Here is a 14257-nt window from a genome sequence, read left to right on the forward strand (position 1 = left end):
TTTCAAACTTTGTCTATTAAAGTGTATGATGGAAAATGCGTCATCAGAAAACCTTTGTGTAGTCCCATTAAACTCTTGTGTTGTAAAGTAGTGACATTCCCTAGGCACTAGTATATTATGTGCAAAGAAAGTTTCCATATAAAATATTTTGTCACTGTTTATATCAACATTTGGGACCATGATCGAAAGTGTGAGCAATTGGATCATTCTAATAAAATCATACAGGACCAGTCCAACAACAAGATAAATACATTGATCTGACCACAATTCCCATTTTGACAAGATTATATTAATTCCCACAGGGTTTAACATCGGCATATCTTGAGGTGTATTGAAAATGCAAAAGGGAATATGTCTCATTATTTAAATTGTTATAGATCTATTAAGTCTCTTAACATCACAACTTTAGCTTGTTCCGGATTTGACCCATTAAGTTAAATAATACCTTACAATTTCTTGTCCAATTTCGCCTTAATTTTTCCAATTTTCCGAAGGGAGCGGTCTTCTCTTGTAATATTTGCCATTTTCTGCATTAAATGCTCAATCAGATAAACCGCTGTTCCTCTCAACTTTTTTCCTTGACTCAGCATATCTGTTTTTGCTAAATATATCAGCAATACATTTCTAGAATCTACGCTGCAGATAATGGACACTGAAACATTGTGACTAACGTTACGTAAAATATGTATGTATTATAACTGCATTGATATTTGAGCGATCAATAACTAATAATAGATTTAGTACAGTGTTCCATAAGAATGAGTCTTAGTTAAAACTCCTAACCAAACAAAGCTGGTCAATGTTTCAAAACCTGCTCTTATATTTTTAAAATGTTATCTATTTTTATTTTTTACGTGTAACGTTAATCCAAATAATGTAATGCAATTTAAATATAATTTGGTTTAATTACCAATTCTGTTTTCAGTTTTATACTCATGACAATGGATCTATTAGGGTAACTGCAGTGTCCGCTACCATGCATTACATATCAATAATATAAGGCACAGAATTAATTTAGTCATTGTAGGTAAAATAAACAAACAAAAAGATTATATGTAAACTTTGTTTTACAGAAAGTCTGGGTGGGCAGAAGTTATATTTCAGTGACCTGTGACCTCTCTTTGCAAACCCAAAGGATCACTTTCCTGAAAGCTTTTTTTCTATGCACCAAGATTTATTGTGTAATTTATTGTGTCTGAAGATTTTGACTAAAGTGTGTGGGTGGGTGGGTTTTTGTGTGGATAAATCATGTTCATACTTTAAAGGTGGACATTTGCAACAGCGCTTGTCCCTAAAATTGCTCCAGGAGTATGGTCAGAGACTGTCCTGAATGACATTACGGTGATATTTTTCTAACTGTGTCCACAACTGCTTTTAATTAAAAAAGTTAATTATTGCTGTGGAAAAACATTCATGACTAATAACAGACGATTCAAGACAAAGGCTTTCAAAAAAACTCTGGCGTATTCGTCTTTACAGCATGTAACATGTTACAAGCTAAATAATCGACATGGAAGTGTAATCAATTGCAATTTCTTGCCTATTTGATTTTTGTGTTCCTTTGAATATTGTAGAATGAACTGTATGTTTTTCTGGGAGAGAAGTTTGACTTCACTGAAGTATTTATTTATTTTAATAAATAATTTTTTAGCTGTACACTTTCAGTTAAATTTAATACCAATTTAATCCTTTTTATTTACACAGATGAACATGAAGAACATTGCAGTAAAAATATAATTCATATCCTTGGAGTGAAACCAGCAGCATGCTGATTTTGTAATGGTTTTGAAGTCTGAGGCTCACCGAGTCTTTATTTATTTGTTCAGAAATTCAGTATAAAAAGTATTATTGAAAATTGTAATAATATTTTACAAGAACTTTTCTATTTATATATTTTAATGTTATTTACTTGTAATGGCAAAGTGTATGATCTGCATATAGTCTTCAGTCACCCTCTTTATGAAAGTCAGCAAATCCATGGAGTTGGTTGTGGACTTCAGGAGGAGGCAGCAGCGGATCTACAGCCCACTCATCATTAACAGGACCCCACTGGAGAGAGTAAGGAGCTTCAAACACTTTCAAATGCCCTGCAAAGAGTAGCTGAGCGCATCTCCAGAACATCTCTCCCCTCTCTGCAAGACATCCAAACTAGTAGATATAAATCTAGGAATGTTAAGATCCTCAAAGACTCCACCCACCCTGGAAACCCATAGTTTAATCTGCTACAGTCAGGCAGACACTTCCACAATCTGATGGCAAAAACAGAGAGGCTCAGGAGGAGTTTCTTCCTTCATGTTATCAGACTGCTAAACATGGATATTAAACAAACTGCACTTTATAGACTGGTTGTTTAGGGCTACCCAATAACTGTCTGCACACTGCACTTTTTTGACACAACCTAACTATGCCGCTCATCCTCACTGCACATTTTTTACATCTCTGCACATCATCTGTGTAGCAGTTTAATAGATTGTGTATTTCATTATTTGTATTTAATTATCTCCTTATTTTTTTCTTATTATTTTTCAGTATAATTTATTATTTGTATTTTATTTTTTGCACCGTCTAAAAAAAGTATGCCAGACCTACATTTCACTGCTTGTTGTGTGTCATATAACTTGTACATGACAAATAAAACCTTGAATCTTGAATGGTGTGGAGTGTTACCTGTGATTGCGTTGGTGATAAAAATGAGATGGAGAAAGGAGCGTCTTAAATTGGACTTTGGTACCATATATATTTTCCTCTTTGGAATGTTTTTATTATTATTTTTTAGTTAATACTTAGTAGTTTGCAGCCTGAACATCCAGAGAAATATCTCCTGCCTGAAGAATTACATTTCGGTTTTCAATGCACTGCAAAATCTTTAACCATACAGTGAGCAGGACGATAGCATCAAAGGTCTTGAAATAACAAAGGTCTTGAAATAGCTAGGGCTTTTCACCAAACAAAAAGTATAATTTGTTTTATTGCTCAAATCAATATTACCTGTGTGCACTTGAGAACACAGTGATATTGGTAGGCACATCTACATGTGCAGAAATATAGGCAGATAATTTATTAAGGAGTTTTAGAATATATCACACATTATAAGCAAGCAATAGTAGGGCTACTAACTTTACACTGTCTTACGCTGCCACTCTTTCCACCACTCCAATAGCACTAGGCAATAGCACACACACCACCTGTGGTTAGAAGCTTAATAGTTCGTCGTTAGTTTGCTGTGTCGACGTCATTTATTGCGCCGCAGCTGGGCTGTGTTCTATTCAGAGTTATCGACTCTGTGCCCTATTCCTTTAGAATATTTCACCATCCACTTAGAGTGATTTAAAATACTTAAAGTTTTGGTTTAAGTTTATCACATAAATCGCCTTTTTATTATTATTACAAATTCAGTTTGAAACTTTATAGCAGTGTGGCCCTTGAGATTATTCTCCCTGATTAGTCATCAGCTGCTTCCCCTCATTCTGCCTCCTTTCTTTTTCCTTCCTGTCTTTCTTTTTTGGAAAGCCCGATTTGGGCTTTTTGCGCAGCATGATCAGGCTTCAAGGCTCTAGGAGGTCTCCTTCGCAAAGCTGAGAACCTTGAAGTTGATACTTTGCATCCTATTGTATTGGCACCTGATCATCCCATCACCAAACTCATAATACAAGACTGACAACAGACTTCTTCATACCGGTCCTGAGCGTGTCTTCGCAGAGTTGCGAAGAACTTACTGGATTATCCGAGGTAGACAAGTCGTAAAGAAACATCAACACCAGTGCATAGAATGCACAAAATGGCGCCGTAATCCAGTCAACCCTAAAATGGCTTATCTCCTCCTTTCTGGTCAGCTGGTGTCGATTGCTTCGGACCATTTACCGTAAAGATGGGCAGAAGACATGAAAAACGATGGGGAATCATTTTCAAATGCCTCACCACAAGGTGTATCCACTTAGATCTCCTTCATAATATGGATACTGACTCCTTTCTTATGGCTTTACGACGCTTTGTTGCACGACGAGGCAAACCCTTTGAGTTACTATCTGACTAGGGTATACATTTCAGAGGTGGGAATCGAGAACTCCAAGAAACATTCTCTGCACTTGAGCCAAAAATGAACAGAGTATTTCTTTTCAGCTTAATCCTCCACATGTGCCTCATTTCGGTGGAGCCTGGGAGCGTGAAATATGCTCTATTAAATCCTGTCTTCGAGTAGTACTTAAGGATCAAGTTGTGTCTGAGGAAGTATTGTCTACTGTTCTGGTTGAAGTGGAGGGAATACTCAATTGTAAACCACTTGGGTATGTATCATCAGAAATCTCTGACATAGACCCAATTCGCTTGTTAAGTCTGACGTAACGTAGCAGCACTTCCGTGTCCAAACGCTCTATCAGTTACCACGAGAAAACAACAAAAGGATCTAATATAAACTCACAATGTTATAGAATACTAGCGAAAAAGTTATAATCGTAACATTTAACTCCATACCGAAGTCCCAGATAGCCAGACAATGAAAATATAAATATAAAAAAAAATATACACAAATTATTTGTGTTTGGGACGATGTGAGCACGGAGACTGTAGTGTATACCGTAAGTTTGAAAGCGTTTAGCTTAAATTATTAATATGAATAAACAGTGCTCATAAACGGCTGCTGAGGTCGTATTCTCAAGTGAAGCGAGTTGAGGCTTGGACCCGGAAACAGCGCTTCTTACGTCATCACTTAACAACCGAATTACTCCAAATCTGTTGCTGATGGGGTGGCGGGATGCCTCTCTTCCTCAAGTGGTTTATGGCGTAAGAAAATTGCTTGGAAAGAGAAAATGGAGACATAGCCAAGTCATAGCTAACCAGTTCTGGAAACAACTACTTGCCGAGTCTTCAAACCCGTGTGAAATGGCAAAAATCTGCACCAAATCTATCAGTGAGACAAGTAGTTATGGTTTTGGACTCCCAACTGCCACGAGCCCTCTGGCCAGTAGGCAGAGTAAACCAAGTTGTTCCCAGCAGCGACGGAACCGTTAGAATGGTGAATGTAACTTTTGGAAACTGCCTGGACATTTTGTGCTATCACTTTGGTTCCAGTGGGAGCCTGTGCACATGCATTTTCATATAAGTGATGGAGATCAACACTCTCTAGGGGTTCTTCGCTTGTGCCCACGCATCCCCCTTCCAAACGTGAGCCATCTAGCTTAAACATGAAGAGCCCCTGAATGTTGTCAGACCAGGTCTCGACCTGTCACTTGAACAGTCTCTCTTACTATGCCCAGGCTGGAAGCACGCAAAGCACAGATGTTCTCACCGGCAATGCGTTACAGTGCAGTGATCTGGAGATTTGCATACTCTACAGAGCTTGCCTTGGGGCTGGTGAGATGGCATTTGGACATTTTGAGACAGTGCACGATCAAGAAGATTAATCAGAGTTCTCATACAATTGTCATCACTATCTATAGTGTGTGGAGTGCTGATTGTGATGTCTGAACATGAGTAGTGACATGTCTTGAAGTAATATGACGCTTAGACTTCGCTGACATCTGCTCTTACAACTCTGTTTGGTACCCATCAAGCTGTTCTTGTATCTCCTGTGCAGTCCATTTTTCTGGAGCTCTGAAATGGAACACTGAAGCTAGGGTGGAGTCAGGGCAATACTTCACGGACATCATGGCCGCTTCTTGACACAGATCTTCCGTTCATCTTCCAAGTCTTTTTAATGCTTCCTCTGCGAGATCCACTGCTTTATTCAACCGCACCCAATACTCTACAGGACCTTCTCATGCTAATGGAACAGTGCCAGAGAAATCAACCAAGGGCATACATGAATAATTGACATCACTATAATGTTGTTTCAGAATGTCTATGATAACCTTTGGGTTCTCAACTGGGTTTATAGCTAAATTACAACGAAGAGTAAGGCCGGTGACACACTGGATGTGTGGCGTAAGCGTCTCAGCTGCGTGGCGTGTCCGTTTTTAGTTCGGCTCCCATGTTAACAGGTTAGAGCTTGCAGATTTTCTGCGTGAGACACATGTGCATGCTAGAAATTTCGATTTTCAAATATTGCACCTGTCAAACATAGTCTATTTTGCTGTCAATTGTGGACAGTGTCCTTTATCAGTAGGCTTTATATTTATGCTTAACATGAAGGTGTAGGTGTGTAAAAAAAAAGTTGAAATTGTTGTCATGAAAACAAGAGCCTGGTCTATCGGCAGCCTCCCTCTATGTCACCTACAGCAGCAGCAGCGCACCAGCGACGCGTCAGGCATGCTTCTGGTGTGTATAGACACAGAAAACGCAAAGGAGCCGCTACGCTACAATATACATATAAACACACAAACACAAATTCAGTCAGTTTCATGTGCATGAGCGACCCCTTGAGGGTCATCATGTGCAGAATTTAAAAATATATATATTTTGACCTTTCAATCACTCACTGTGGTCATAGCAATGTGGAGGTATATCAGTGGCATAACTTGAGAGGTTGAAAATCTGAAGTTGAGAACCTGTCATATTAACATTCGTATTTGTAAGTTGAAATTTACACTCACAGCTCTGATGTGAAAAGCTGAGTCTTTCAATTTGAAAACACAGACAATGATAAAAACACCCGTGCTTTGAATTGGAAGTTGTCGATTAATAGTTAAATATGTGTAGAATGCCATTCACATAAATAAAATTACATATACAAATGTTAACGACATATTTACTTTTGCACTTTACTTCAGTTTCGCTGCACAACATCAAGTCAGCACTTACAACCTCTGCTCGACAGTAATGAACCTTTTAAAATGCAACATAAAAAAGCTTATAAAAATCGAGTGTTTGATAATGTCCACATTTACATTAAAAGGCAAAAGCTAAAAAATAAGCAGTAATGCTACTGGAGTAGAGCTAAATACATATATTTATTAAACCTCAATAAGGTCATCTAGTGGTCATCTAGCCATCTAGTGGTTAAACAATGATATTTGTTTAACCACCCACAGCACAGACATCTGCAGGGAGGAGGAGTCCTCTCGCTCTGGGACGAGTCAAGTCTCATTTCTGTGCCTCAAATGCCACCAACCGCTCTGTACCCGACTTCTTCTCTTTTCAGCCAATCAGTGACTCTGTAAAGGTCATGACCCTAAGACCACAACCGACCAACAGCAAAGCAGAAGCAGTGTCTTTACTGAATCCCATCGCTTGAAGTCTCCACATTCCCACAGAATTCAGAAAGAAAGCAGATGCTGGCAGACTCACAATTGCTGGTCAAACTCAATGTCAGTGTGTAGGTTAAGGGTCAGAGGTCAAAGGGTCAGGAAGTAAGGTCAAACAGTGACCAAATACACCAATGTTGAGAAACATGATCGTATTTATATTTTTATACAATTATACATTCAATCAAAAAGTGTGGATGCTCTTGTCTGAATATTATTGACCTTTTAAACTCTATTTTTAGACTTAAAGGTCCCCTTCTTCGTGATTCCATGTTTTAAACTTTAGTTAATGTGTAATGTTGTTGTTAGAGTATAAATAATATCTGTAAAATTCTAAAGCTCAAAGTTCAATGCCAAGCGAGATATTTGATTTAACAGAATTTGCCTACAAAAAACACCCGTTTGGACTACAGCCCTCTAGTTCCTGCAGTAATGACGTCACTAAAACAGTTTTTTGACTAACCTCCGCCCACATGAATTCACAAAAAGGGGCGTGGCCTTGTTGCACTCCAACGGAGAAGAAGGAAGAGACAGGCGGCAAGGAAGTCGACGGGAAGTTGAAGTCGGCTGTGTGTTGCCATCTTGTAGCAGAACTTCACTTGCGTTAGCATTCCCATTGACTCCCATTCATTCTGGCGTCACTTTGACAGCGAATAACTTTACATCTGAGGCGTTTAAAGACTTCGTTTGTCCATTATTTATTTCTAAAGATACACATCAATGTATAAAGGGCTCCATTACCCATTTTCTATGTTACATTATGGCCCCGTAGAAACAGTTTTTGTAAAAAATAGGCTAATGATTGCGTCATAACCACTCGGCTCTCTGTCGCATTACCGTACAGACAGGAGGAGAAGCTCGCAGGCAATTAACTTAATATGTCGTACTGGCGTTACATTTTAAAATACTATACAAAATAATTAATCAGAATACTTACTCCTGCTCACTCACGCCAAATAACTCCCCGCTCAAGCTCGCCGTCTCTGCAAGATTAACGATGGCAGTTTCACGCACAGCTACTAGAAGATTTACATCTGTCAGACAGGTTGCTGACGTCGTCAAGCTTAGTTTGAAACGCTGTTATTTTCATCTCTGAGTCCAATCATCTTTGTTTGGGCTTCCCAGGGACGGCTGTAGTTGGAGATTAATGGTTACAATTTATGTTTAACTCGGTTCCGGAAAATTATAATTCACATGTAAAACTATGTGCAGCAAATAACTAGATGTTAGGCCTGTGCAAAAAAACGAATGCGATGTTCATGCGCATCTCGTCAGTAAAAGGACTCCTGTGATTATAAGTACATTTCCAGCACGTGTGTTCTAGTCCAATCAGTTAGCAGGAGGTCAGCCTGCTATAAGCTTGTGTCGAATCACAACACCGGTACCGCTGGCCCAATCAGAACTTGTTACGTATTTCTGAAGGAGGGACTTATGACAGTGAAAACAGCGGTATAAAGATAGGTGAATTGTGTGAAAAATACTGTGTTTTTTTACACGCGAAACATGAACACATGTTATATTGCACACTGTAAACACAATCAAAGCTTCAAAAAAAGCGTGAAACGGGACCTTTAAAGTGATCATGTGACAGAACAATGATAATCAGCACTAAAAATGTATTTTTCTAGTTCCTTGAAAATAAATCAAGTGCATGTCTAGTAAAAATAACATGTGACAAAAACAATCATGTAAATAATAAATATGACACAGGCACTGCTTTTATAAATATGTATAATAGCATTCAGATGATTATTAGGTTTGATAGTGATTGAAACTGTAATGATGGAAATGATCCTCATGTGGGCAGTATAGCAGCATTGTAAGGCTTCTGGTGCTTTTTGATCCATAAGAGCAATATAAAAAATAAACAACATATTAATAAACAAATAAAGCTAGACACAGTTATTCTTCATATTACATACTTTACAACTGAATGAAGTCTGCAGTTTGTAGTCGTACAATAGGAATAGAAAGAACTCAGATTAATAAAATGTAATAAAAGTTTTAATTCAGTTTTCCAGCTTTCAATTATTCCACAACAGGATTCACTTACAGAAATGTTTCATGACCTCATTATCAAGGTTATAAACCATTGTTATTAAATCATCATATTGTTCTAACAGTAAGTCAAGTTATTTAAAAATAAGCATAAGTTTTATTGAATGAAATTAGGAGCCACTATGCAAATTTTTATATATTTTTTGTTAGACACTGAAACATGAAAGTGTTAAACTTCTATAGATACTAGTAAATTATATATTTTAATAATAATTTTACTTTCTTTGTCTTCACACATCACTGTTCATAGAAAAATTCTGAATATTTTGTCAAATGCAATAATAAAGCACAAAGAACTTTGAAAGATACAGAAAAAAAGAAATCAATAGTCGTTTATCACAGATTATTTTCACAAGGGTCTGGGAGATCAGGCAAGCGTCTCAAGCATTGGTAGACTTTCAGTGAAACAATTAAGGCAACAATCTGGAAAAAAAGGGTTGAAACTGAATTATGAATACATATAGTCAAGAAGTGATTATTATTTTGAATATGATGCCTTCAGGGAAATAAGGCTCTCTCAAAACACCATGAGATCCATCAAAAAATTTTTTTTTTAAAAGTTTGGGTATTTCAAGGGTCACATATTATTATTACCTCTATAATGCCGATCAGAAATGACAAAGCTCCAGATATGGGTATATTTTCGTCAAACAGCACATGAATGCAGCCCCTCATGTTCTAAAACAGAAATTGAATATGTTCATGAAAATATGCTTTTATCATCTTTTTACTGTATTTTTGGCACAATGAGACAGTACCTCTCCCTTAGCTTTGTCTTTTCCACATATTGGATTTGGATCATTACTGCAGCATTGTGTGGGATAGTTTGATGTTTTCTTCACAAAAGCTGAACTTGTGAAGTCATCATAGCCTTTGTATCCACAGCATTTCAGCTAAAAAAAAATGAAAACTAATATTTATAAGTTCGAACTGACATGCATGCAGGCTAGTCTTACCTTGGTCATAGTATTATTCCATATGTCAGTGATTGATTGCTCCTGGCCATATTTCGTCTTAAGACTTTCAACGAATTTGACCTCTAAGCTGCTCAATGCATTTTCCTTCTGTTGACCAGAAAAAGAAAAGTAGGTTTGCCAAGGGTACATTTCGAGAGAAAAAAAAGTGACATTGTAATGTTGATTTGTCCTTTTGATTTGATCAGAAAGAGTCAGAGTGTCAAAAAAGAAAATACAAAAATATGAATAAATGTAAAAATTTGCAAATGCTATCAAAACTTATTTTGATAAACTTACATTTAAAATTATTTTGAAATAATAAAGCAGGAAACTTGTTATATTTTGATAAAAGGTTTGAATATCTGTAATAAACCATGCCTCCTGTGTAATGTCAAACATTAGAAATATAAAATATAACTTATAACATAAATGTGCTTGTGTTTGTATGTATGTATTATCAGGGGCCGTACAAGCCATAATTCATTCTAGCTCTATCACACACTTACATTCTCCTTTCATCCTTTCACATACCTTTTGTGGTATCTATTACTTCCTGTTTAAGCAGGAAGTCACTGTCATATAAGGAAATACCTGTACAAGACTTGTGCTGCGTCTCAGTGTGCCTACTTATACTACATCCTTACAGTATGTACTCTTTTGGTGAAGAAAGTATACACTTTTTGAGTGCGTAGTAGAGTATAGGCAAGCCCTGGGACATACTATCCTGTCACACAACTGTGTCTATAATCTTGTCACAGTTAACATCCTCCACATTGCATTTCATTTAACTTCCTACTGTATTGGAGAGAAAAGTAGCAGCACAATGATCTTCCAGTAGCGGGTCTTTCATGCCAAGAACTCTGCTCATATTTTATGCTAATGATGCTTTTAAAAGTTAACGACCAAACGGATGTTTATAAAAGTTGACATTTCAGTTGCAGATGAAATATAACACAGATAACGTTAAATATATATATATATTTCCAGGTTAATATTATTAATATAATCAAATAGGTTGTTGAATATTACTAACTCAAACATTTTTGTCTAAGTCAATCAATCAATCATGACGTGAAGGAAACCGGTTTACACATCTTACAGAATGATGTTTTCCATGATGGCGAAATTAGCATTGTTCTCCAGACTCTCTAATAAGTGAGTTGAAGTGTTGTAACTGTATAGTGTTAAGGTTTTTCTTGTGCATCAGCAAAAAGCATTTTTGTGTATTTGTTATAGAGATTGTTTTGTCAATAAATGTAGAGGGTTTCCCATTTTGTGTTTTTGCTTTGATTGTAACTAAGAGGTTATTATTATTTAATATACTAAATTTAAATTTCATTGCAAGAACATTGAAGTATATTTTAGTTCACATTAATTGCTTATTCAGAAGTACATATCTACCATATTTCAAATCACATATAAAATATACTTAAGTCCCACTTAAGTTGTTCAAAAAATCACTCAAAGGTTCAACTTATTCCATTTAATATAACTTTTAAATGTGATACACTTTAAATTAATTACAAATACAATGTACTTAAGCGGCGAAAATAACATATTTAATTTGCATTTATTTGTGTTCTTTTAAAGTTAATTATTTCCGCAATAAGTACACTTTATAAAAGTATACTTAAGTGCACTTCTTTTTTTTACAAGGGCGGAGACATTTTCTTTAAGTATTTCGACCATCGCAAACAAAACATTTGTTCTGTCGGTTACAGTATATTTTTTCTGCTTGCGTGACTATTCTCTCCTCTTTCAGGAGAGTCTGTCTTTCAGATAATAATATATCATGATGATCACTAGATTTGTGTTAAACTGCATCCTGTCAGGAATAACCTGCCCACGCTGTTTTTAACCCGGTCGTTTTTGATTACTGTCAATATAAATGCTGGCATTGCAAGATATTGAAAAACAAACAAAACAATTTAAAAATAAATAAACCTCAAATCTTGAGTTATGGAAATAATATAAAGATACTGATGTCCCTAACTTGCAACTTACCACTTTATTCACTTCCTAAATAAATTAAGTAAAAAAAAAAGACTGTATATTTGGCAACAAGATCTGAGGCTGAGCCCGCAACCTCAAACACAATACACTCAAGAAATGAGGCCATGTTTTTTTTGTTTGTTTTTTTGATTACCACAGAATTTGGAAGGAGGATAAAAACTGCTGCCATGACCTGGAGGATGAAGATGATAATCACAACGATGAAGAACTGAAATGAAAGTAAAAAGAACAGGCATATTAAAACATTTGGCTTATACTTGTATATTTTATTATTTGACACTTACGACCAAGAGCATCCAGCTTTTTTTCTTCAAAGTGCCACAAAAGCCAATCAAACCCATCAGAGCGAAGATGCAGCCCACAGCAATCAGCAATGGGGCACCCATGGACAGGATCTTGGTGAATGTAGTACCATCAACGGTTTTTAACACTTCAGATGGTTTTTTGGTTATTTGTGACCATATACCGAATCCTGCAGTCGCACCCCCACCCAACTACAGTGTGTGAAAGAAAAAATGTTTATAATTTATTTGTTTGTGGACTACTCACTCATTATTTACCAGATAACATTTACTTACAGTTAGGAAGCTGTAGAAGGTGGAAACCAGCTTTAAACATCTTGTCACCTTCATGTTGTTGTTGTTGTTATCTGTGGTTTCAAGTGTGAAAAAGAGATTTTCAAGATACTACTGGTCAAATACTACTCCACTACAAGCAAACATTGTAAAGACAGTTTTTTTATTTAATTAAAAGACCGAAAAGTACATGCTTTTGAAAGTATTATGTATCAAAATTAAAACGTTTTATTTGTCACATTGTAGTACTTACAATACCTTTTGCCACTAATGCAACCGACTGAATGCAATGAATTCTTATATAGTCCCAATTTCGACTCCAAAGTTGTAAAAATTTTAAGTAAAACAATTTGGCCTTTGTGATAATTTAACCTACTTATTAATCATTTGCTTGCAATAAATAAATAAAATAAAACTAAAAAAGAAAAAACTAAAATTATATATATTAATGTGCAGTGTTTAGACACTAAAATAATGTTCAGATTTATTTTCTTCCTTGACCAGTTTTAGCAGCAACATACCAGTCGGCCTGAGTAGTAAGGTTCCCTATCTGTAAGTCACTATGAGTTAATGTTGAACGACATATGGGGTCTTACTTAGGAGCCCAATCATCTCTGAGTTTAAGGCAAGGCAAGGCAAGGCAAGTTTATTTATATAGCACATTTCGTACACAATGGTAATTCAAAGTGCTTTACATAAAAGAAAGTAAAATAATCATGAAGAAAAAAATAACAAAAATAAAACAAGCAATTTTAAAACTTTTAAAATGATTAAAACATTTAAAAACAGTTAGAAAATGATAAGAAAAAAAAAAACAGTGAAAATATAGTGCAATCTGTTCAGACATTGCACAGTGCTCATTCAACAAATGCACAGCTAAACAGATGGGTTTTGAGTCTAGATTTAAATGTGACTAGTGTTTTAGCACATCTGATCTCTTCTGGAAGCTGATTCCAACTGCGGGCAGCATAGTAACTAAAGGAGGACTCCCCTTGTTTTGTGTGATCCCTTGGTATTTCTAACTGACTCGATCCTAGTGATCTGAGTGCTCTGTTAGGTTTATATTCAGTGAACATATCTGCAATATATTTCGGTCCTAGGTCATTTAGTGACTTATATACGAGTAAAAGTACTTTAAAATCAATCCTAAATGTAACTGGAAGCCAGTGTAAGGACCTGAGGACTGGTGTGATATGCTCAGATCTTCTGGTTCTGGATGAGCTGCAGCTGTCTAATGGTCTTTTTGGGAAGGCCGGTGAGGAGCCCATTACAATAGTCCACCCTGCTGGTGATAAAGGCATGAACAAGTTTCTCCAAGTCTTGGCTGGAAATAAAACATCTAATTCTTGCAATGTTTTTTAAATGATAGTATGCTGATTTGGTTACTGCTTTGACATGACTACTGAAACTAAGGTCTGTCTCCAGAATCACACCAAGATTCCTGACTTGATTTTTAGTTGTTTGACCCCTAGAGTCA

The 14257-nt window shown here is 36.3% G+C and overlaps 1 protein-coding gene and 1 long non-coding RNA gene across 2 annotated transcripts in view; one reads left to right on the forward strand and one right to left on the reverse strand.

Annotated features, from left to right (window-relative positions):
- The window catches only part of best2 (bestrophin 2), a 70874-nt gene extending 63555 nt beyond the window's left edge, over nucleotides 1-7319 (forward strand). Inside the window, exon 11 of the mRNA XM_052545975.1 lies at nucleotides 7097-7319. Within this exon, the coding sequence (XP_052401935.1) occupies nucleotides 7097-7168 (72 nt within the window). The 3' untranslated portion in view covers nucleotides 7169-7319. The remainder of the gene's footprint in view (nucleotides 1-7096) is intronic.
- A 1991-nt stretch (nucleotides 7320-9310) lies between these two features.
- On the reverse strand, nucleotides 9311-10163 carry LOC127949048 (uncharacterized). Its single transcript, XR_008152229.1, has 3 exons — nucleotides 9995-10163; nucleotides 9831-9914; nucleotides 9311-9659 (listed from the first exon to the last, which is right to left on the reverse strand). It is a non-coding gene; the product is annotated as an uncharacterized LOC127949048 (long non-coding RNA).
- Nucleotides 10164-14257: the final 4094 nt, after the last annotated feature.

This window comes from Carassius gibelio, chromosome B1, assembly GCF_023724105.1.
Source record: "Carassius gibelio isolate Cgi1373 ecotype wild population from Czech Republic chromosome B1, carGib1.2-hapl.c, whole genome shotgun sequence".
In the NCBI taxonomy this organism is placed as follows: domain Eukaryota; kingdom Metazoa; phylum Chordata; class Actinopteri; order Cypriniformes; family Cyprinidae; genus Carassius; species Carassius gibelio.